The 24,972-nt window shown below is 38.8% G+C and overlaps 1 protein-coding gene across 2 annotated transcripts; it reads left to right on the top strand.

The window, feature by feature from the left end:
• Positions 1–18,931, top strand: si:ch211-113g11.6 (uncharacterized protein LOC559008 homolog). 2 transcript variants are annotated; one of them, XM_036584190.1, is made up of 14 exons: positions 1–251; positions 3,342–3,481; positions 4,008–4,070; positions 4,826–4,921; positions 8,340–8,445; positions 8,628–8,735; positions 11,316–11,455; positions 12,962–13,137; positions 13,422–13,530; positions 13,941–14,142; positions 15,108–15,223; positions 15,489–15,661; positions 15,776–15,831; positions 16,902–18,931. In XM_036584190.1, the coding sequence occupies exons 1-14, from the start codon at positions 173–175 to the stop codon at positions 17,249–17,251; spliced, it is 1,914 nt and encodes a 637-aa protein (XP_036440083.1). In that variant the 5' UTR covers positions 1–172; the 3' UTR covers positions 17,252–18,931. The 2 variants fall into 2 exon arrangements, with proteins under 2 accessions (XP_036440083.1, XP_036440091.1); XM_036584198.1 differs by having other exon boundaries at positions 173–251; positions 16,905–17,251.
• The last annotated feature ends 6,041 nt before the right edge of the window (positions 18,932–24,972 follow it).

Raw genomic sequence — 24,972 nt, 5'->3', positions numbered from 1 at the left:
GAGATGGTGAGGGACAGGAGGTCTTCCACTAGCACTGAGACCGATGCTGCGTATTAAAGCGTAGCCTAAACCTGCCAGCGGTTTGGAGGAGGATTTTAGTTCCCTTGTTTGGAGGACGTTCTCTTCTTTCTGACAGCAGCGTCGTCTGTTAGCTCTAACGCATCTCAGAACCATGAATCCAGTCCTTCTGACGACCCTCTTTTCGATAGTTCTGGCTGAAAAATCCCCTCGGCTGAAATTCACAGTGCAAGGTAAGCAGCGCTTTCCTGTTTGGCTTTTCGGCTTTTCTAGCGATGTTAAGCTCAGCATGATTCGTCACCTGGAGTGAATTCTGGAAACATCTCGTTTCATAGACACCCTGTTTGTCTAGTGCTGTCTGTACTGTATAATAATGAACACCTCAGTGTTGGGGGGGGATAGTGGAAATGCATGTGTTTTCGCGCGGCTTAATTGCTCGCTGTACGTAGAATACGAGCTAAGCTGCTTAGATACTGAACACAGACCATACTTCTGAATGCAGTGCATTCACCTAACACGCCTTAAAAACCATCTGTTTTCATTGACATTCACTTAATCCTGACTTTATTAAGCGGAGGAGTGAGGAGAGTAACAGTGTGGATGGATTTTTCTGTTACCATCGTTCGTTCTTGGGTGGAGAAAAAGATTTTGTCATTAAAGTGCACTAAGCAATTACAGGTTATCTACCCTTTATGTTATTTCAGAGTGGAGTCTAAACGAGCTTAAACTTTACTTTTCCTTCCCCAAAGCCGCTGCTACCAAATACAGTCTACAGTTAGTGCCTTAAACTAAAGCAAGAGCGGACGTGTCAGGATGGGTGACCGCTGCAGACACTGCGTCTGATTTCCCAAAGAAACACACAGCCTGCTGCTGGTCAGTGTCACCATAATAGATGAGTGTGGTCAAACATGGGTGTATGTTGGGTCGATATTTATGGCCTCGTATCCATGGTAACGCCATCTTGACATATGTTCGTTGTTGGTAAACTGTCTGTGATCATAAACACCGGCTTGAAGAGATAGGAATCAAAGCCTCGGTCTCCTCTAGCGAGAGCTGCTGTAGCGCACGGTTTTATTTGCTGTATGCATGAAACGGTCAGCTTCCTGTTAAGGCTGCTGTAGAGGTAACAGGGCGGACGGCTGTTTTCATGTGTGGGAAAATAACATGGTTAAAATGCCATACATCTTTAATTAGTGCTTGTTGGGACGCGAGTTAGTGGTCAAAGCTGCAGAACTGCATTGCAGGTACGAGCTAATGGAGATGATGCCATTGCAGTAGCCGAGGATTTTCGAAGATCCGAGCAGAAAACACACGCGACCTCGTCAAATGCGCGCGCGCGCGCGCGCACACACACACACACAAACACACACACACACACAAACATATGGGAAGTAGCCTGTGGAAAATTCCACAAAATCCAGCTCACAATTACTTATTCTGTGCACGATTTAACGCGTTTCAGTCCACTCGCTGAACCCCAGCTAAAGAGGATGGGATCAAGAGACAGACCATCTTAATCATTCTGTCTTTTTTCCTGACTTGTTCTCCAGCGTTTGATCCCCCCTTGGTCTTCAGTGTAGTGATAGCCACTTTACCAACATTGAAAACATTTGTCAGAGAGCAAATTCAATTGCTGTGTTTCTGTTTTGGCTATAAAACCCCCCGAGAAATGTACATTGTGTTCATAAGAGCCTGTTTCAGCACCACGGAGAGCGGCTATCGATCTCTCTATCTCGGCCAAAGGGAGGCGCGTCCTCAATTCAAAGCACGTCTTTCTGAATTCACAAAGGAGGGGCGAGCCATCTGATGAGCGAATATTTTCCACAGTAGCTTATATTATGAAAAACAGACGTTCTCTTCTGAAAATACATTCCGGAATAGGCTTGGCGAGGTTATTTTACTTTACCTATAAAGCTTGGAACGCTGTTTTGCCACAAACGCCACAAAACACACCTGTTGATGATGAATAAGATTCAATTAGTTCTGAATTCCAATATACTAATGCAAACACACCGGGGCTGAGGGGACAGAGGGGACAGACAATGGACAACAGGACTGTCTTCGACACATCTGTGCTGTATTGATGTTAATGGCATGCTGTATATCAACTGAACATGACAGCACATAAAGATTTTGATGGGTGTATTTTAGAATTATAGTGAAACACAGTTGAACTCATGCATTTATATTTACAAACTCCATATCTTACATATGTGCTTCAAACCCTTGAAGACACCACTTGCATTCAGTACCGTGCAAAAGTCAGAGACCATCCTTCATTTATTTAATTTACTGATAAACAGTCATTAAGTAAGTAGTTCATTTTTCAGCAGCAGGACAAAAATATTAAACAGAATATTACACAGAAGACCAACAGTTAAATGTACTTTCATTTTTTTCAGTGTTTCATGAGTCCGCACTTTGTCTTTATTACAGCTTCCTTTCTTTTCAGAAGACATGCTTTCAGTTTTTCAAGGAATTTGCAGGGATGTTTTCCACAGCTCAAAAGTGTGATCTTAGAAGTTGGTTGCATTTTCTGCTTCTTATGATCCAAGTAATCCACATTCATGATGCTGAGGTCTGGACTCTGGGGTGGTCAGTCCATTGTTCTGAGAACACCAGCAGCATATTTGTTTGAGCTGCAAATTTCCATTTTCTCAGTAACAGTTCCTTGGCAGCTACACATCCTTTCAGACTCATAGTGTTGATTTGTCTTCTCACAGCAGAAGGATCTACAGAAACACATTGATTTTTTTCAGGTCTGAAACAAGAGTGGAGCTTAATTTTCTCCTCTTTCTCAAAGATGAAAGCTTTCAGTGCTGTTTATCTGATGGTAACAGTTTTGGTGGTGTACAAAGTCTTGCACTCTTAGGATTCCCATTTTGTCTATTTTTTTTTTTAAATAACTTTTGGAACTCCATTTTAGGAAACTCCTGTTTTTCCCCCTTTTTTCCTTTGAATTTGCCTTTCCTTGTACAAGTGGAGTGTCTTATAGCCAATCTCCTCAGGAATTTCTCATGAAAAATGAATAATTGTAATTGTACTTCATGACCACTTGCCTGGAAATGAAATTAAGAGTTAAGAGCGGTCTCTGACTTTTGGACAGTGGTAGACAGGCACCAAAAAAGTGATTCACTGAATTCATACAATTCAAATATATACATTATTTCCATGTGAATTTGCACTTTCTGTCAGTAACTGTTTTTGTATAATCTAACACTGTTATGTAATATATTTTATACATATGTATACATTTGAATCAATTAAAGTCAGTAAACATATTTTTCAGCTTGTGTCTTGACTCTCTGTAAACTGCCTTTCAGAGCCAGCAAGGTTTCATTTCATGAAACCAGAGAACTACATGACAGTGTACCACCAGCAGGGGAGCGATGTTCTGTATGTGGGGGGCCAGGCGGTCATCTATATGATCACATTCACCCATAAAGGAGTGCAAGACACATTGGTAGGGGCCTGACATAGTAACCTAATACCAATGCCCTCAGCACTGATCTAGATAGTATGCATGCAGAGAACAAAACTCTTTTATAATATCTATTAGCACTGGGTAGAAGTGCTTCAGTCAAGATCAGTGAAGATCAGTGAAGATCACTGAGGAGTTATACTAACTGTAGTGGTTAGATCAAAGCCAGATCAAATCCTACATTATACTCTCTTTAAAGTAAAGGTGTCAAAAAGGGGTTCTTTGGAGTGTTGCCATAGAACAACCACTTTTGGTCCACTAAAGAGCCTTTCAATGGAAACTCTATTGAAACTTCTCAATTAAAAGGCTGGGATCCAAAAGTGGTTCTTCCATGGCAGCACTCCAAAGAACCTTTTATTTTAAAGGCCTAGAGAAACTTCACATGGTTTCTAGCAATTTAGGATCTTAGCAGCACTTCTCTGTCCATAATATGAATAGCAGAGCAGTGAAATATGAAACTAAATATTACTGTATAATAACTAAATATTACTTGTTGATCTGCTCACAGATAAAATTAGTGGCTGATGAAGGTGCCAAAGAGACCTGCCTTGCCAGATCAGTACCTCTTCAGGTAAGAGAGACTTTTGTGTGATGGTTACTGCACCTCTATCCACATAGTCCTAGTTTCTTAAACATGGATTAAGCCTTGGACTAAACTGTAGTGTCAAGGAAGAGTCACCATTAGACATTCTCTTTAGTCTGTGCTTAGGCTTTCCTGTACTGTAAATTTAGTGCTACATATCTGGACTTAATAATAAAATAAATTTTGAATCAACACAACTTTCTCAGAATTCTTAGAAAAATAAAAGGACATACCAGCTAGCTCTGTAATTGAGCCTTCTGTGATTCACCAGCCTGATAAGGATGAACACAAGCTTGTGCATACAGATTTCTCTGGTCTACACTGACATCAAAGCTTAAAGCAAGAGTGGAACAGCTCCTTTGTAAATATAGATTCTCTTCACAAGGGCCAGCCAGAGCAGAGAGCAGAGCACAGTGGCCTCATTCTAAATTTACAGAAATAGTCATATGTGACGAGCAGCACATCACTCATCATCACACTAGACTGAATGGGGTTATGTTTTAAGGTTAATGGCTTAGATAGAACTCTTGTGAATAACAGGTTCCTTTAAAAGGTTCAATTAAAAATGCAAAGAAAAGACTTTGCAACACTTTAAAGTCTTTTTTATGTCTGCAGTGCTGATCTCTAACATGCATGAGCATGTATGATAATGTGAGGTATATTTTGCCAAGCATGTATAGTTCATGTGTTTAACACTTATAAGTTATTCCTTTTATTCTAATATGTTCTTTCACCTTGTATAGCTCGAGTGTGATAATTTCATCACTGTCATCGAGAAAGTCAACGACACCTTTGTGGTGTGTGGGACAAATGCAGGCAGTCCTAAATGCTGGCTACTGGTAAGGTGTTAAGTATTCTGTTCATCATATGCATGCTTGTGGAGAATGCTCAGAATCTTCTAGGCTTTCAGAGCAGGCCCAAAAAATTTTAGTTCATTTTTACTAAGTATATTCATCATACATGTTGCATTTAAACTCTTATTTCATCATTAAGTTTTGTTTGAAAATGGTTACATTTTTTAAAGAGTGGAAAATTGTCCAATCTTTTTTTCTCATTTGTTTTATGTAGATAGAGGAAAGCTAGCTCTCCCGTTGGTTAGGACTTCAGAAGCTGAAGTGAATTCTTTATATGTCAGATTTTAACTACTTAGGAAGTTAATAATTAGTAACTGACAGTGGAATCAACCAGTCATGTTTTGATATACAATGGGTGGGGCCTAACCAGTTGTGAGAAAAAAAGTCACTCTAGGAAGTTCTGGATACGTCACTGACTGTGAGTAAAGGTGGTAACCTGACTATTGCATTTCGGTCAGTCATTAGAAATGGAAAACAGCAGCAGAAATTAGAAAACAATTGGAAACAATATGTCTATTACAAACTTCAAATGTCCAAATTCAATCTAGAACAGGCAAAATGTTAATATGAATCGCTGTTAGCTGAGCGCTAGCATACTACTAGTATCCCTTAAGATTGCTAGCAGAAATTAGCATTGTCGTAGATGTGGACTTCTTGTTTTTGACTAAATTTTGACAATTACGGTTCGAACTGCAGTTCAGTTGCAGTACAGATAACACTGACAGATAACATTGCAATATCAAAAACAAAATGGAAACTTTGAGAAGGAAAATATTTTTATTAGCTTTCATCAACTTCATTAGATTTTATTACAGGCGATTTTGTAATAACGTATCAAATGTGAACCATTTTTGTTGGTCCACTGGTTATGAAAGGTTCACACTGTGTAAAGCTCAGCCAATGTTTTCAAATGCACAGTTTAACATTTGAAACAAAAAGGTTTTGAGCAACATCATAGAAAAGCCTTTTTAGGTTTAAAATGGAGAAGTAAAGAAAGTTTTTCATAGTTTAAAGAACCTTCACATAATGTAAACTTAATGGTTCTTCCTAGGACCTTTAGTTAATCTGGAGATTTTTTAATTTTTAAAAGGGTTAACCATACTCACATATCTCATTTACAAAAATCCAAAAAGATGTCCATTTAAAGATTTTTTAGGGAACCAAATGTGATTCTTTTATTGCAGTGATCACTAGCCATTCTCCTGGAGATCTACCTTGCTGCAGGTTTCACCTCCATCTCAAATCTATGCCTCATTCTGATTTGGGAGTGTGGTTTTAAAAATAAAAGCTAAAAAAGGTTAAGGTTAAGAGGTTAAAATGAGTTAACGTTAAGATAAATTATAGCAATGATATGCTGGAAGGAACAACTTTACAATGTTTAGTATTAAAATGGGATTTTACTGAATCTACAGTGGAGGAAATAAGTATTTGATCCCCCACTGATTTTGAAAGTTTGTACTCTGACAAATAATTAAACAGTCTATGATTTTTATGGTAGCTTCATTTTAACAGTGAGAGATGGAATATCAAAAAGAAAATCTAGAAAATTAAATAATATTTAAATAAAAAATAATTTGGGAAATAAGTATTTGATCCCCTAAAAACCATGACTAATGTTGGCTCCCACAGACTACTGACACACCCTAATCTCAGTGAAGTCATTACCTGCATGAGAGACACCTGTCCCAAATTGTCACCTGTATAAAAGGCCACCTGCCAACAGACTCAGTGACACTCCAACATCTCCACCATGGGCAAGACTAAAGAGCTGTCTAAAGATGTCAGGGACAAAATTGTTGACCTATACAAGGCTGGAATGGGCTACAAAGCCATAAGTAAGAAGCTGGATGAGAAGGTGACAACTGTTGGTGCAATTATTTGGAAGTGGAAGAAGTACAACATTACTGTCAATCGACCTAGGCCTGGAGCTCCATGCAAGATATCACCTCATGGAGTCTCACTGATCATGAGAAAGGCTAAAAATCAGCCAAGAACTACACAGGAGGAGCTGGTTAATGATCTCAAGGCAGCTGGGACCACAGTCTCCAAAAAAACCATTGGTAATACACTGAGAAGTAATGGTTTAAAATCCTGCAGTGCACACCAGGTTCCTCTGCTCAAGAAGGCTCACGTCCAGGCCTGCCTCAAGTTTGCCAATGAACATATTAATGACTCCGAGAGAGACTGGGAGAAGGTGCCGTGGTCAGATGAGACCAAAACTGAGCTCTTTGGCCTCAACTCAACTCGACGTGTTTGGAGGAAGAAAAATACAGAGTATGACCCTAAGAACACCATCCCCACCGTCAAGCATGGTGGTGGAAGTATTATGTTTTGGGGGTGTTTTTCTTCTAAGGGCACAGGCCAACTTCACCACATCGACGGGAAGATGAACGGGGCCATGTATCGCAAAATCCTGGGTGACAACCTCCTTGCCTCCGCCAGGGCACTGAAAATGGGTCGTGGATGGGTCTTCCAGCATGACAACGACCCAAAACATACAGCCAAGGAAACAAAGGAGTGGCTTGAATGGAATGGCCTAGCCAGTCTCTTGACCTCAATAGAAAATCTATGGAGAGAGCTGAAGCTTCGCGTTTCCAAATGCATGCCTAAAAACCTTAAGGATTTGGAGATGAGCTGCAGAGAGGAGTGGGCCAAAATTACTCCTGAAGTGTGTGCAAACCTTATAAAAACTACAAGAAACGTCTGACTGCTGTGCTTGCCAACAAGGGTTTTGCCACCAAGTATTAAATGATGTTTTACTAGGGGGTCAAATACTTATTTCCTTTAATGAAATTCAAATTAATTTTTTATTTCTCATTTCATGTAATTTTCTCAGTTTTTCTTTTGATATTCTATGTGTCACTGTAAAATAAAGCTGGCATAAAATTATGAGACGTTTCATTTATTTTTTTGTATTAAAACTTTTAAAGTCAGTGGGGGATCAAATACTTCCACTGTATAAACAGACAGCATGACCGACTAACAAAGTACACATTTCGAGAGTGTAGCCTTGTAACATTGTTCTTGTATGAAAGCACGTTGAATATTAAAAATTCTGATAGCTTACAGGAACAATGGGTACATCCTTGGCCCAAGCATAATGTAGAATTTTCCACTGATATATTAAATAAATCTAGAGGCTTGGGTGCATCTGTTTTTACATCTGCAGCTTCAGTTATGTGTTTAGCTCATTATTTTGCTGATTCTGCTCCATCTTCAAAATTATCATAACATCTTACAGTCTTTAGTTTTGCAGGTGGTGTGAGATCATTAGACTTAAACACACTAGTCAAGAGGATTTTGTTCTTCTTCTAAAAGGAGACAAGGGTCAAGTAGGGAATGTACATAGAAATGGACCCACAGTAGTTCTGGCATCATCCTCTTTCATCATCTCTTCCATCAGGTGAATAAAACTGTTCTCACAGATCTACCTGACAATGGACAGAGGACATCAGCCTCAGATATCTCGCCTTCTTTTCCCTCTCAGCGTTCTGTCAGTCTCTCAGCAGGTAAAGGGGGTGGGGCGACTGTTAACTTCTCTCATTAGACATTTTCCAAGCCCAGCACTCTCATCTAGATGAATCAGGCATTCTATAATCAGACAAGAATGTTCTCCCTACACAGGTGCTGCTGATGCATAAAGTCTCTCTCTCTCTCTCTCTCTCTCTCTCTCTCTCTCTCTCTCTCTCAGATGGTAGTCTGTATTCTGCTCTGTCAGCGGTTGCGAAGCACCCTGGCTCTATCCGTCGCACCTACAGCTCCAACAAGCTGTTGAAGACTGAGAGCAAATGGTTGCTGAGTGAGTGGGCTGAGGTGTTACAATCAGAGCGCCAGGCGTTTCAATTTATAAATACTTGCCAACAAGTCACAATTGTTATTTTTTCAGTTCTTTTTCATTGTGCTGTTGTGCTGTTATAAGATTTTGTAACTAAACTGAAAAGTGACGTATAATTTCATATTATTATTATTATTATTATTATTATTACTGCTACCTAGTTAGGTTTAATTTGGTACACTCTTAAAAGGAGGGTTCTTCAAAGGTTCTTTAGTAAAGGGAATGGAACCATGAGATCTATACAGAACCATTTCATGCTTGTTGTAAATGGTCCTATAAGGCACCAAAAAGGGTTCTACTATCATTACAGTGTCAAATTTGTAACAATAGAAAAACCCTTTTTGGTGCTGTGTAACACATTCTACATCAATCTGAAGAACGATTTCACCATAGAAAGAACCATTTAAGCATGAAAAAGGTACGAAATTGTCACTGGGCCAGTGCCCCTCTTGTCACTGAGGTGGTACCCTCAAGAGTACATCTCAGTACCTTTAGTCAGGGAACATAATTGGACCTTAATCCATTGAAATTATATTTTCTAAGCTGTATTGACTCCACACACCCATGTCTCTCCAGGCCTTTTATTTTATTGTTCTGTTTTAAAACATTAAGTTATGAAAAGGTACAAATATGTACTTTTGGCAAAAATAAATTATCTAAGGTTCACAATCAGACCTTAAAACCACTGTTGTACCTTTAAGGGTACATTTACATTGCTTGTACCTTGATGAATGAAAAATGTACCTGCACAGAACCTTTATTTCTAACTGTGCAGTTTAAAATGTTCAACGTTTTAACAAACTACATTACACATATAACCGAAAATAATACAACACCGTACTCAGTCTCTTGTAATGAGGTCTGATAATATGATCTGGATTCATAGTCTAGGACAGATGTGTGGATAGCCAAGCATATCTAGCTAGAGAACTTGGGTTTAAGGTACGTGGAATTAGGCCCATTTAAATGTTATCACCATTGGCTTCCTCATAATGAAAAGAATTAAAAGTCTTAAAGCATGATTCCACGTACCTTAAACATTCAATATAATTTGTTATGTAATGCAGTATTCTGTAGTGCAGCATTATCAGAGGCCACAATTTATATAATTTTTAGGTTTTTTTATTCAGCAGTGTTGTCTCACTGCAACGCCAAGCATACATTGCACAAATACATCATACAAGCATTGGGAACTCCTGTGGTGTCAACAAATCCAAACTGCTAATCTAGCCACTGAAATATAGGCTAATACAATCAAGCTAGCTTTAGTGTAATTCTTACCTTGGACGTTGAACAAATATCATAAAGAAAATAGTGGTTCTATCTTCATTCAGCAAAAAATAGATGCCTTTGACATGGTTTTTACCCTTTTTGCCAGAAAAAAGAAGGCAAACGGAGGTAAGATATCTAGATAGCCAGCTAAATAACCCAGATAACAGCCAAAAATAACAGTCAGATAACCCCCAAAAATCCACCCTGAAGCAGTTATAGTCTTCTTCTACCTTTAACATATGTCATCAGAATGGGATTTCCATGGTCTTTAAACTTAAAAATCTTGCTCTAGAGACCTACATTATCATACACTATAGCATGCAAGTGGGCATGTTACAACTGATGTAGTGATGGTTACATTTGACATTTTCCTTTAAAGATTTGGGGGGTATGTGGTTATGACCTGTTAATGAGGCAGAGAGAGAGATGCAATGGAAGAAACCCAGCTGTGATCAAGAAGTGGAGCTGTCAATAGCTTATTATCTTCTTATTGAGAGAGGGAAGCACAGAGTGCTTCTCAATGTTAACAGCTCTGACTGCTTCTACAGAGCAAAGCTGAAAGGAATTGACAAGATGGAAATAATCAACAATATCACTTGAATAACATTTGGAAATTAAGTGGTGCCAGTTTTCATAGATGGCATGAGCTAAGACTTCTTCATAGACTGCTGTGACATGATATGGAAGAGACCTAAAATGGGGTTGGTGAACGCTGGGAGTAAATGAGAAAAATGAAAGATAAGATCATTCATGCGTGAAGCTGCAGGAAGCAATCCTATCATGAAAAGCTGCAGCAAAGAAGAACAGAATGTTGTAGAGACATGCAGGATAATATCTCCGGCCATTTCAGTATATTCTGACATTGCACCTTTGTATAAAGCCCTTGCTATTCAAACTGTGTGCTTGCATGTGATACCCTAATGAATCTGTAAGAACTTTCAGAGCTGAAAGAACTTAAAGAGCTGGAACAGAATGACCTTCGGTGGGCATTAAAATGCACATGCTCTGAATGCACAGTCCTGTAAATAGATCCTCTCTATTGTTGTTTTCTTCAACTAATCACTCACAATGAAGGATTGGTTAGCATGTTAGCAACTCTGATAGGATTTTACTTGACACCAAAAAGGATTTGCCTACAGGGACGCTTTAAATAAGCCTAAAATAGATGTAAACGGAAATGATCCTTTCAGCAACACAGACAGGTCAAAGCAATCCTTTAGTGTATGAAAGCAGTAATTGCTTGCTTGTTTTGTCTCTTTCTCTCTTCATCAGACCCTCAGTTTGCTGGAGCTGCAGTTATTCCTGCAACACAAAAATACAATGAAGAGATCTACTTTTTTTTCAGTGAGATCAACAAGACAGCCAGTTTGGATGAAGAACGATACAGGGCACGAATTGGACGAATCTGCATGGTAGTCAAGTATAGTGTTTTTACTTGTGTTTACTGAGTATATTGAGATCTTCTGATCCATAAAAATGATCACAACATTTATGTAATTCACCATCAGTTAACTGTTATATGTCGTGCTTTATCAGTTATACAGTCATGTGAAGAAGTTAGTGCACCCCAAGAAAGTTTCCTTTTTATTGACATATGTGGACACATCAGTGGGTGTTCTTCAGTTCAGTTTTTATAAGTGGAAATTTTATTTCGCAATAATTTATAAAAAAAATAAAAAATAAAATAATAATAATAATAATAATAATAATAATACCTGAGATGTACACCTCTGGCTCCAGTAACTGCTTTTGCCCCTTTGGCATAAACATTTTGGTCCACCCCATGCAGAATTCTTTCAACTGTGCAATATTTGAGGGTTTTGTTGTATGTGCAACTTGTTTTAAAATTCCCCCAAATGGATTTAAATGGGATTCAAATTTGTGCTTTAACTAGGCCATTCCATAACCCTCCATTTCATCCTTTTGAGATGTTTCTTGGTGGATTTACATGTATGTTTGGGATCATTGTCCTATTTGATGGTCTACTTCTTCAGCTCCAATTTTTTTTACAGGTGTTGACACATTTTCCTTAAGCACTCTCTTGTATGAAAGAGAATTCATAGTCGATTCTATGACTGCATGCTGGTCAGGCCCTGAGGCAGCAAAGCAGCCCCAAACCATAACATTTCTTCCAACTTCCTCTAATCTTCTAATCAAATCCAGTCTTCACTAAACATGGCTTCTGGTACTGTGGCCAAACAACTATCTTTGACTCATATATCCATAGCACATTGTTCCAGGAGTCCCAGTATTTCCCTAAATATTCATTAGCAAACTACTTTTGCTCTGATGTTTTTCTAAGACACCTTCTGGTGTACCTCCGATGTAGGTCAAATTTATGGAGTCTTTCTAATAGTAAATGCATGTGCTTTGACATCAACAGCTAGAGTTACTTGCAATTTTGAGGTTCTTAGAGACTTCTTTTAGCATCTTACAGTCTGTTCCCAGGTTAAATTTGCTCAGGTGGCCTGGCCTAGACAAGTTGGCAGTGGTTTTAAATCTTCTCCACTTGTAGATGATCTTCCAGACAGAGAAATGATTGATTTCCAATATTTTGGAAATCTTCTTAAACCCCCACCCAGACTCACAGGCATGTACAACCTTCTTTCTAAAGGCTTCAGAGAACTGTTTTGATCCAGGCATGTTGGCACCACACACTCCAATAACAGAGAACCAAACCAGATGGCTGAGGTTAAAATGTGTTCCTCCGAAATATTCTGTGACCATGTTCTAATCACTCACACTTGGTGCACCTGATCACCTTTATCTATCGACATTGTTTAAATGAAGATATCTATATGTTGAAAAAAATCTACATTTCTCACAGGGTCTATTAACTTCTTTACATGACTGTAAGTCACTAAGTCTCACTGAAATGACTGGACAGAATTCTTGATGACTATTTGTGTGCGATCTAGAGTGATGAGGGGGGCATAAAGACTGTGCTGCCTGACTCCTGGACTACATTTATGAAGGCACGTGTGATGTGTGGGACAGCCAGCACCCCACAGCAGTACAACAACATCAGACGAGCATTTGTGCTGGCATCTCAGCATCGAACTGGTGTCATGTATGGACTCTTCTCCAATGTGTGGTGAGTGGCAGTAATGCATCTGCAATTGAGAACGGAGCCATCACTATTACGTGATGTATTAGATGTCTACTTTATTAGACTGCACTTTAGAAATATCAATGGATGCTGTCTAATTTGTATAAAAGTAAAAGATCATAAAAGTAAAAGAATAGTTTGTGCTTTTGCTTTACTTGCATGCCATTCTCACCAGGAACACCAATCAAATTACTGATATACTGCATGTTTTGGTGCAATTAAAGGCAGGAATTTGTATTTATATGCATTCTTCCTGTGCTCTGACACAGGGACACTACTGTAGTCTGTGCGTACTCCATTGAGGAAATCGACCAGGCCTTCGGTAAATCTAAGCTGAAAGGCCACACTGGCCCACTCACTGGACACCGGCCTGGAATGGTATCTTCCCTCATTGTTCAGTTTGACATGAACCCCTTACATTCCAGTTTTATTACATACAAAGGCTTATCATTCAGTAACTACAGGGGCTTTTAAAATACAAACTGGTTGAGCTATTTACAAGTTATAGAAGTGTATAACAAAATTGTATAATGATAATAATAATTTGAGTCAACAAGCACTTTATGTATAAATAAATATTATTATTTATTATTATTAAATATGTAATAAATTCAAATAAATGTAATAAATACAAAAGTGCATTGTGTTTCAATCTAGTGTAACACATCATATTTTGTCTTACTCATGTTTATCTTTCTTAAATTCACAGGAAAATAACACCAAGAAACCCATAAAATCATTTTGCAAAGAGATAAAACTCACTGTAACTGCTATTTCTCTTCACCCAGTGTGCCCCTAAGAATAATACCACAGCTCTGAACCCAAAGACACTGGGAGTGATCAAGGACCACCCAGAGATTGAGGAAGTGATCTGGCCAGTAGGAGGTGCACCTCTGGACCTGCCTACTGATGACCACTTCACACATGTAGTGGCAGACACTGTGCTGGCTGTCAATGAAGAGCACTACAGTGTTATCTACTTAGGCACAGGTAAGAGGAAGGACGCCATGTCCTTATGCAGAAAGCTAATGTACTGACTGTATATTTTGAGAAAAGATAGGGTTTAGAGAAAACTACTACTTGTACATTGCTTTTTACAGTTACATAGCAATCCTGAAACCTCATAGAGTTTCTAAATGTACAATCCTTTTTATGAAACCTAGAACAGGGGTCACCCAGTGTGACTGCAGATTTTCATTCCAAGAAAGAAGAAGCACACCTCATACAACTTCAGTTAATTGAGGACTGAGACAAACTGATTAAAAAAGTGAAATCAGGTGCAGGCTTCTGCTTGATTGGAATGGAAACCTCCAGCCACTCTTTCCCTGGATGAGATTGGCAACCGCTGCCCTAGACCAGGGGTGTTAAGTTCTGACCATGAAGGGCCAGTATCCAGCAATTTGGTAATTCTCCTACTCACACACCTACTAAACAGGCAGTAAGCAGATGAGTTGAATCAGGTGTGGTTTAGAAGAGAAATAATCAAACTTTGCTGGACACTGGCCCTCCAAGATCAGAGTTACCTCTGCCCTAGAGCAGTTGTTTCCAACTCTCCTCTTGGAGATCTACTTTCCTGTTGAGTTTAGTTCCAAACTGCATTTCACATGCTGCACCCCACCCCACAACCTAACACTAATGTGTCTGACATAGCCAATCAAGGACTTCTGAATAAGTTCATTAGCTGGAGTTTTAGCTGGCAGATTGTGTAACTATGTTCTGCAGGGATGTAGGTCTCCAGAATCAGGACTGGTGTTTCCTGCCCTAAAACAAAACAAAGCGCAAGCTCATTACTACAAATTAAATTCATCATATCATGGAAATGACTCTTTTAAGTGTTATTACTATCTATGCATTTTTATGAATCCTCATGTGGGGAAAGCATGGTAAATGAGCTACTTGTTGATGCCTTTAAGCTCTTATTAAAAATGGGCTTGTTTTACTCTTTGTTGTTATAGAGCAGGGGAAAGTTCTAAAGGTGCTGCACACAAATGAAGAAGCTTTCATCATATCCCAGTACTCTCTGTTCCACAACGAGGGCCCCATCATTAACATGGCCATCGACTCACAGAAGGTACACGCTCTGCACACGCTTTAAATGAAGACCCACAGAAATAAAATAATTTTGAACCCAGCCTTGTCATACTCACACTATGAAGGATGAACCCAGTCTGCAGGCTAGATGTATGACTGTAGTGCTATAGCCAGGAGCTGTCAGAGAGACAGAGTGGGAGCATTAGCTTCAACCTGGTGAATCATGACGATATCATACCCAGGCCGTGTTTAACAGCGGCTCCAGATGGCTCCTTTTTCACCCTGTCCATCTTGCTTTCTACTAGGGTCACCTTTACGTTGGCACAGCAATGGAAATTCAACGTCTCCAGTTAGCCGACTGCAGCCGCTATGGAGACAGTTGCCGGGAGTGCATCCTCTCCAGAGACCCTTACTGTGGGTGGGACTTAGCCAAAAAGAAGTGCCTAGCTATTCCAGCAAACTACAACATCACTACAGGGTGCAGATATATTGTATTTACATCCAGACAACACTGAATGCATTTGTTTTGTATGAGACTATTTGTGCTTGCTCTGTAAATATGCTTCATTCACATTATTCTGTTTTCATACAGGGGATTCATACAGGGCCTTGACCAGTCCAATGCCTCAGTTTGTGGGGATACTGCTGGTGAGTACTGCACTACAATTTTTTATATAATAATTTTGCACATTTTATAAAGGGCATTCTGACTTTTTTTGACTTTGACTTTTTGTTGTTGACAAGCTTATGTATATAGTTATGAGTGCCCTCTTCTGGAACTATATGACCTTAGTTTCTGTAAATATAGCAGTTTTCATTTAAGCATGCAGTTTCCTTACAATGCAAAATTTCTTATATGGCATGCTGGGCAAAACCAAGTCCTCTAATGCTCGCTGAAAAGATTATGCTCTATCAGAGGTGGTCATAGGATTTAACTGAAATTTGAACCAAATATAAAAAACAACAGTATAATTCAAGATCTTTTGTTAGACCTAACTTTCAGTAATAATTAAATCCTGTTTCATTTATTTTCTTAATCATTAAAATTTAATTCAGAGTAAAAGGACTGAAACAAAAGGCTCTGTAATATCTGAAGACTTTAACACTCAAGCCAAAATGAAAAATTTAACCATTGCTAGATCTGTTGTAAACATACCCACTCTGCAGTGGTACATCAATAGATTTTCCTGTTTTGCAACTAGAAAAACTGACTTGATGATGCATCTTGAAGGTGGGAAGAACTTTTGAAAAACATTTGGGGCATATACACGATGATGGACTGTTTGATTTTTGTTAGCAAGGTTATGCAGATGGAAACCGTTTAGCTAATGTTACTGATAGGAAGCCAAATATCACAATTATCTGTATTTATTGGCCAATAGAACAGTGCTTTGCATAATGCAATGGTGGGGGATTCCCAATGGCTATGTGACATATTTGTCCAGTGCATGCTGTGTATTATAGTGAGAGAACACTGATGGATGAAAAAGCAAAAAGGATAAAATCATGTATTCATGCAATTCTATGTTACATAATACACATTATTAACACACTTAATGCATTTACCTCTTTAAAAAAGGTATTTTTTGAAGATAACTAAATCCAGTAAAGTCAAGTAAAGTTAGTTTCAGCCATGCTGCAAATTGTTAACAGTACATCAAACCAGTTAAAGCAGTTCAATAACAAGACCTCAGTTACTAAAACCATTTTTTGTACAGCAGCTCAAAAGACACACAGCACAGTTCCTAAGGAGGTACAAGTGGCAAAAGATGGTCCAGTCCTGTTACCTTGCCCTGTTCATTCTTACCACGCCACCTATGTATGGGAGAAGGACAACTGTGTGAAGCGTTACCCCTGCACCATCACTGGGTCATCATGTGTGCTGGCGTCGACCCCTGAGCTGCCGCTGAAGGAAGGTGTGTTCCGCTGCATGGCGATGGAGAGCGGCCTGAAAAAGGAAGTGGTGTCCTATAGGCTGGTGATTAATGCAGGAACCCTGCCCACATCCCCAGCCTCCACGCTGGGCCTGTCTCTGCTGCTGGCCGTGGGTAGCCTCTGGTTGCTGTAGGCCTGTCCCCCTCTACATGAGGGTCCTACTGGAGAAGAGGGAAGAGAGTTCTGATACCAAGGTTAGGTTCGCAGAGCATGTGAGCATACTAGGGCTGTCCAACATGTGGCAGGAAAACAACTGATCTCCATACAACCTATACTGTGCTTTTGTTTGTGATTTAAGCGGGGAACGCGGTTTCTGTTTAGCACCAAAAAGCAGAGAAAACACCTAAATGTGACCCAGCTGCCAAATTATGCATAATATCATAGATAACATCAATTGTTCATGCTGTTTAAATATTTCCTGGCATCAGCCATATAACAAGCATTCTGTCTTGAAAATATATAATCACCTATCTAACAAAGGGTTTGTACTGAATAACAGTGCTTTTTAAGTGTTACTACTTTGCGAACCTAGCCTGAGAAACAAAGAACCAGGAGAGTATCTTCTACATACAGTATATACTTAAGATACTCAGTATTTCTCAACTATGGACATTTAAATCCGATGTAATGCTGTAATCTGCAAAATATCCTGTTATAAACATTGATTTTTCACACACTGAGGTAATGACAGATTCAAAGCCTTAAAAACATGTATAGGACCTCTCCCTAAGCACAATTCACCTTTTGAGCAGAAGCTGCAGAATCTGACTTGGCTTATTGCATTGTGTTGGGTCTCATTAGCAACGTGTAAGCTTTTTGCCAGCCACTGGGTGGAAAGCAACCAAACTGGAAGATGTTTCATCCAAATGTGTCACTGTGTAAAACAGCATAATTTCATATGAAGCCGCCTGTGCATTCTTTTATGATAACAGACGTCTATAGTATTTCATACCTGTGTGCTCATGTGATTACATTTTTTTCCAAATGAAAAGTATCACATTTTAAAACATATGAAATGATGGCCAAATGAGCTTGAATAGATCGCCTGTAGACTTGCAGTTCGTAGTTGCTGTGAAAATAAGCTTGTGATTAATCTTACTTATATTGTTAATGCTCTGCATATGCTGATCTCCACCACTGCTGCCTATGTAAATGGAAAGTATTTCTGATGGTTTTATAGTCATTGTGCACTGCGTTTTCAGAGTATAGATCAATTAATCCGTAGGAAAGTTTATTTATTTATTTATTATTACTGTTGTTTTACATAAGTAAATGTCTTAATGTTACATTTCTGCTCAAACGATTGTTTATATGGGACAGTGCTTACTATTTGAGAGACAGAGAGAGAAGATTGAGAAAGAGAGTCAAATTTTTTAATTTTGAAATTGGAGCATCCCTTGTCTTATTCCCAGATCGAACTCTCCCACTGCAACTGACCCCATGTGCTAGTTATGTGCCAGTTATGTCTTTAACCTCATTCATTAATTTCTGCCCACTGTATCTCAGAAATCAGAGCAATTAGTCAACACAGTAATATTTAAAGTATTAATTACTAATATGAAGAATATGTAGTATGTATTGATTGCTGTCAGTCATTTCCGTTTTATAGTTGACAACTTTGCTGTTGATGTTAGCATTGTTTTGATTGTTTGTGAAGAAAATGCTTTTTGCACATGTTCCCCTACTCTAACCAAACTTCATTTTGCACATATGTCCACAACCAGAGCCAGCTCTCCAGACCCAGATCTGATTCAATCTGGACTAAACCTCTGTTAAACTGGCCGAATGTTAATAAAACTGATTAAAAATATTTCACTGGTATTTTTCAATGCATTTGACTAGAACAGTGCAAACCAAAACAAACTGTGTTTGTTTTTAGCTATAGACTGCATCTCCCGGGGGCCCACTCTGCTTGTGTTAGCTAATCACTGAACAACATGTTTGGGAACTATTTCTTCTGAAATTAAGAATATTAATAGGGAGCTTGCTCACCGCCCCGCCCCGCCCCTCCACCCTTAGGGTTGTGTGCAGCAGCTCCAGAGCTTCCAAATCTATTGACAATGCTTTTCTATGGAGATAATACAAGCTGTGTGTGCACAGTTGAATGCCTGTGTCAGCAGTGAGTGCACCTGAAAGTAGCTGAATTCACTAATTAGAAGTGCCTGCATACTTCTGGAGATACAATGTCCAAAAGTTAAGTTCTCACTATAATTGGTTCAAAATGTTACATTCTCACTATAATTTGGCTGGGGAATTTATACCCTTTACAAATCTAGAATATTTCTTCAGAGGATTTCAAAAACTTCATAAGCCCTATTCCAAAACAACCACTTTTCACATGACCTGCAGTTTAGGGTGATCATGCCACAAAGGGGACAGTTAATCCATTTATCTAAAAAAACATTTATTCAGTTACTATTTGAGTATTAGTTCCTTTGGCCACCCATCTGGCCCTTGAATTCACCTCAGATTATACTTCCTGTGAAGAATATCATATTCTCATTGTGGCATTTGTTGTAATTCTTGAAGCTCCACTGGACAATTTTTACCTTTGTGTCTCTGTTTCAGGCACAGTAAATGTGATGTCACCTACTAAAAGCGTGCATGCATTACTGTTCACAGTTCAAGCTCCTGTCTGTAATTGCTGGTCCTTGAGGACCTATTGATTGTACTAGGTCAGCTTTCTCATTGTATGTGATTATACCTCAAGGTGTGTTGCACTGTTAGAATGTGATTAGTGCAGAGTCATTAGGCATAGCTGCAAAGTTGGTTGTTTGAGTCTCTATAATCTGTCGCTATAAACAGAAGACTGTACAAGAGCAGCCATCAGTGTATTGGGAGATGATGTTTGCGCATTCACTTGATAGCTGAGGGACAGCTAATATATAAAGTAGGCCTGCCCTCATAAAGGACATCTCTCACAGTAAGGACAAGTGGTGAGAATATGCATTACCACATTTTTGAGAACACAGGGAGGAAAGCTACAAACAAAATACTCTACAACAGATGCCAAAGTTACTGCTTGATTGTCATTTAATTCATTTGGCATACTCTTTTTGGGAAAAGGCCAAACAGACACTCCTCTGTGTTTTGGGCTCAATCCAAGAGAACTCAGTCATTGCCATTGGGAATTGTTTAAAACTTTCCCCTCAACAAAATAACAGCCTAGACTTTTCTTGGCTTCATTAGATGTCTCACAGTCATATTTGGATTTATCTGAATTCTCTGCATCATCAGAACAACAGTGAATCACACTGCATTCAGAAAATGTTCTAATCATTTTCACACACAATCATTTGATTAAGTATCTTATTTATTCTGATTTTTCAATCTCATGACAGCCCGCTTTACTAGCACTGGCCTTTTCTACATTCCTGAAGCTGAGAGATATTGGCACCACACCCCAGTGAAAATCACATTTAGAATCAACTTTAGACCTTTGTTAGCTTTCTAATCATGCAGCAATACACAGCTGCCCAGGAAACAACAAAAAGCCAATTGTTCAATTACTTTTGTGTTTAGAAACTGGTCTTATCAATGGATGCCACATAAACCAACACAGATTCACCTGTTTGCTGCTGTCAGGTGTCATACTTACAGATATTCTATAAACCATCAACATAGTCTGCCTGCCACCAAACAGTTCTTTAAATTCTTACTCAACAGAGAAGGAACATAAACATGGAACTTACAAAACATTTGTGAAATATGTCAATAGTTCATGCATTATTGAATCCCCAGTGAACCAAACATTTAATCCTTGTGTGGTGTTGATGTTTTTGTTACTCAGTGGGTCTGGTGGAGCCACCACATTATTATTATTTTTTTTTAAATTTATACAGCCATAATAATATGGGTATTTCTGTTTTAGCAGCTGTTGCCAGTCAGCAGCCTGTCCATGTTGTTCACCCTAACACACATGCACACATATACACAGACACATACACACTAACAGCAGGCTACGTATGAGGAGAGCAGAGTGAAGGGACAAAGCACCTCTACACGTTTATTTCCCACAGGTTCACCCCAACACCACATGTGTAATATAAATGTGTAGGGGGTGAACAGTGTGAAATCACTGAAAATGTGTTATTTTATATGTCCTTCACAGAAAATGAGCAAAGGCCAAGGAATCTGAGGTTGAAATAATATTAAATCGCATCATTTTTTCTTTGGTAAACATTGAAAATGGGTCCCACAGACACGAACACCACATAAGGGTTATGTTATATTTTCACTGATGTGAAAGAAAGGATTATGCACATCATGCTCTGCTCCTTGCAGAAATAGTGTGGCTGTATTATTCTGCATGGAACGCAGCACTGGTGTCACCTGTAAATTTCCATAGGAGGAATACATGCTTGGTAAGACACTTAAGATGGAAAGATGTTCTGAATATAGAACAACTTTCGCAACCTCCACTTCGGAACAAGTGAAACAAAAGGGGACATTGTACGCTGACACAAAAGAAGACAAACCACATTACTGTTAAAGTCAGCCGTAGAGGTATGCAACTGTTGAGCTTTTTTTCAGGTGATTAACATGTTATGGCCACCTTCACTGTTAAACTCAACAGAGAGCCAATTCAAATGATGCCAATCAAAACTGTGAGAATACTTCCTAGATACTATTGTATTATAACTGCTTCACAAGTGACAGCGCTTTATGTGGGAAAATACTTAAAGACGAAATGACAGAATATACAAAGTAAAACAGCATTAAAGCAACATTGAAGAAAGTCTTTCAGACTTTTAGACTTTCTTAATAACAATTTGACAAGCAATTTTTTTTTTTTGTTTGTTTACAGAAAAATCATCCAATATTTTCTATTCTCTTCAGGAACAATACTTCTGCAGTTTTGTTTTGACTCCTCTGTCCAGTTCTTTGCATATGCAAGATCTATGGCATTATGTTGGCAGAGCATACTCTGATGTGTAATGTTCACTTTGAGGTTGCCTTAGACTTGGCAAAGATCACCAATTATGTCACCAGTCAAGGAAGCTCAGATTATGACACTGTCTTTTACATCCTTTCCGGTTGGGAACCAGGCACGCAAAACCAGCTGTTCCACTCTAAGTCTTAAAAATACACAGCAGTTAAAATTCTGAGTCATCTGCCCACTGTAGTCAAATGACATCTATCATTCCACAAGTGTATTTCAGTGTCTTCTGCCATTTACTTCTCCCTTACATACAGTAATTCCTAATTTATACCTATGCTGACCCATACATAAAATATGAATAAGTTTTAACTATGGAAAACTGTTGTACAAATAATTCAGAAATATTTAAAAAGGACATGTTTTTTTTCATATTTAGGTCAGTGTTTTAATATTGTGTACATCTTAACTGCCTTAGGTTTCAAACTGAACTTTTCTTGTTATATAAATACAGTGTGGTCTACAAGTAATTACAGGTTTGATGTAATTTTTATTGTTTTGGCTCAGTTTTTGTACTTATTGTTGAAGGTATACATAATCATCAAGTATTGAGATCTTCCTTTATTTAGAAAAAAGTAGATTTCTTGCTTCTTAATAAGGTACCAAACAGTTGATTTTGACACACTAAATCATTTGGCTATGTCTTTGATTTATTCTGATCTTTCAATCTCAGGATGTCCTGCTTTATTATCTTTGATGCTTCTTCATTCCTCAAGTTTTAAACAAATGTAAATGAATCAAATTTATATCTTTGAAAGCTTTCTAATGATGCAGGGATACAAGGCTGGCCAAAAAGGCGGTTGTGCAATTTCATTTGGTCTCATAAAATGGAGGAACTATGATTCATGATTCTATGAATAATAAAGAGGTGGTGCTGGTGTTGTTCCTCTATGATTCACCCATTGTTTTATTTCAAAAACAATACCTGTCACCAGTTGTAAAATTGAATGGAAAAAATCAAGGGGATGGAGGATTAAAATGTCTACGGTTTGTTATGAAGCTGTGCACCCCCCCACCCCATCCCACCCAATGAAATCATGACATCAGCTGATGCTGCGCTGCGGGGCTTAGACAGGCTTAGTTCATTCATGTTTATTCTTATTATTTCTTTCTATTCTTTAGGGTAAGAGAATTTTCACCTTGTTTGTAAAATAGTTTAACTGAGTGCATGCTTTTAAAGTATAAAATGTGTTGTTAACAGAGGTTTTAATGCCCAAACAGGTTTTAAAGCTCAAGCAAGGAAAATCACTTTTCACAGGGCCTTGATCAAATCTGTCCCCCGTGATGTCAGTGTAACAGATAGATGAAATTTGTCAAAAGGAACACAACACTAGCAGAATTATAATAACCTACCTTAAATTCACTCCAGCTGTATCAGACCTGCTAAGGTTGCCAGTAAAACCTATTTCCTGCTGTGTTGTTATTATTTAAGGATATAAATGAAACTTATTGTGTTCAAAGGCAGAACAGATGACCAATATCACTATTATTGGCAGAACAGAACAGATGACCAATATCACTATTGCTGGATTTTAATTCAATTTCAGTCATATTATATTGTAATGTAGGGGTAAACCTCTTTTCGGTCAGTAGCAGGTAATCTGTTTCCTCTGTGTTCTAGAGTAAAACAGCTGTATGGATGAAAAGTATAAACAAAAGATACATTACTACTATAACAGTAAAATGTAAATGCACACCAGCTTCAATATACTATAGGGAAACCAATTTCCTAGGTGCACTTACATGAGTAGTCTAAAATAATAACACAGACTAATAACTGTGCTGTGTAAACCAGTTTACACAAAATGTTCTAATGTTTCAAACCCACATATACAACATGGTGACGCTGTGAGGCTATGGGACATGAGGCTATGGGACATCCACAAAACATCATAATAAATCACTCGAGTCTGAACAACAATGCCTCTCCATATATGGTAATTAAATTAGAATTGACTCATTAAATCTGTTACACAGAGTAACTGAAAACAAAGCAAAACCTAACATTAGCAAGTTGACCCATCTACTCCTTGTGCATTAAAACCTCTGCTAACAACACATTTTATACCTTAGGCATATGTTTAAATACAATTTTTTCTTTTACAAAGTGAAAATTCTCTCTTGAGAAACAGAAGGACATAGCAGTACAAACATGGGCGTACTGAGCCTGTATAAGCCCCACAGCGCAGCATTTACCGTGGAGGGAAACGGGGAATTGAATTTACCATAAATCGGCAAAAACCACAGGTCTCCGTCCACTTCCAAGCAAAACCTGGTTCAGTTCACTGCTGGTGGGAATGCATCCTATGATCAAACGAGAGGATTCATCAATAGAGCACTCTTCTAGCAGCACATTGGCACTGTACTGCCAGCATGATCTGCCTGTTTTAACGTCTGACTCTTTACAGACTCTCATTTGCTTTCATATCATTCCTGCAGCACAAGCTGCTGCTGTTAAAAACAACAAACGAGCTATAAAATCATAGCAGACAGATGCGTTTGATCTCTACTGGCTCGCTCTGCCGTAGAACTGCAGGAGGCATAACCATGCAGAGCGACCACATGTGAAGGCTCTCGGTAGGCGGCACGCTCATGGCCGGAGAGACATTTATTGTAAATAAGTTGTTGTTGTTGCTAGCTTAATGATGCGCACGTGTTAATTGTGCCTCTCTGTGCTAAGCTGTGGGTTAGCAGTGTGGTGTCAGTAGTTGTTGACCGCGGCCCTCTAGCGATGCTTCGAGCAGGCATCATAATGGTTGGTCGAGGCTGAGAGTCGGGGCTTTGGTGCACACGAGCAGCACCCTTGCTGGCATTGATGGCACAGTAGGCAGCAGAGGAAGCAGAGACCGCCTCTGCTGTTGTCGCCGCTTGCAGTAGTTTTGACTGGTAGGCCGCTGGGACGGTCGACCTTTGAA

This window comes from Colossoma macropomum, unplaced genomic scaffold (genome assembly GCF_904425465.1).
Source record: "Colossoma macropomum unplaced genomic scaffold, Colossoma_macropomum, whole genome shotgun sequence".
NCBI lineage: Eukaryota > Metazoa > Chordata > Actinopteri > Characiformes > Serrasalmidae > Colossoma > Colossoma macropomum.
The sequence above is the reverse complement of the archived record's forward strand: the minus strand, read 5'-3'. Positions and strand labels throughout refer to the sequence as shown.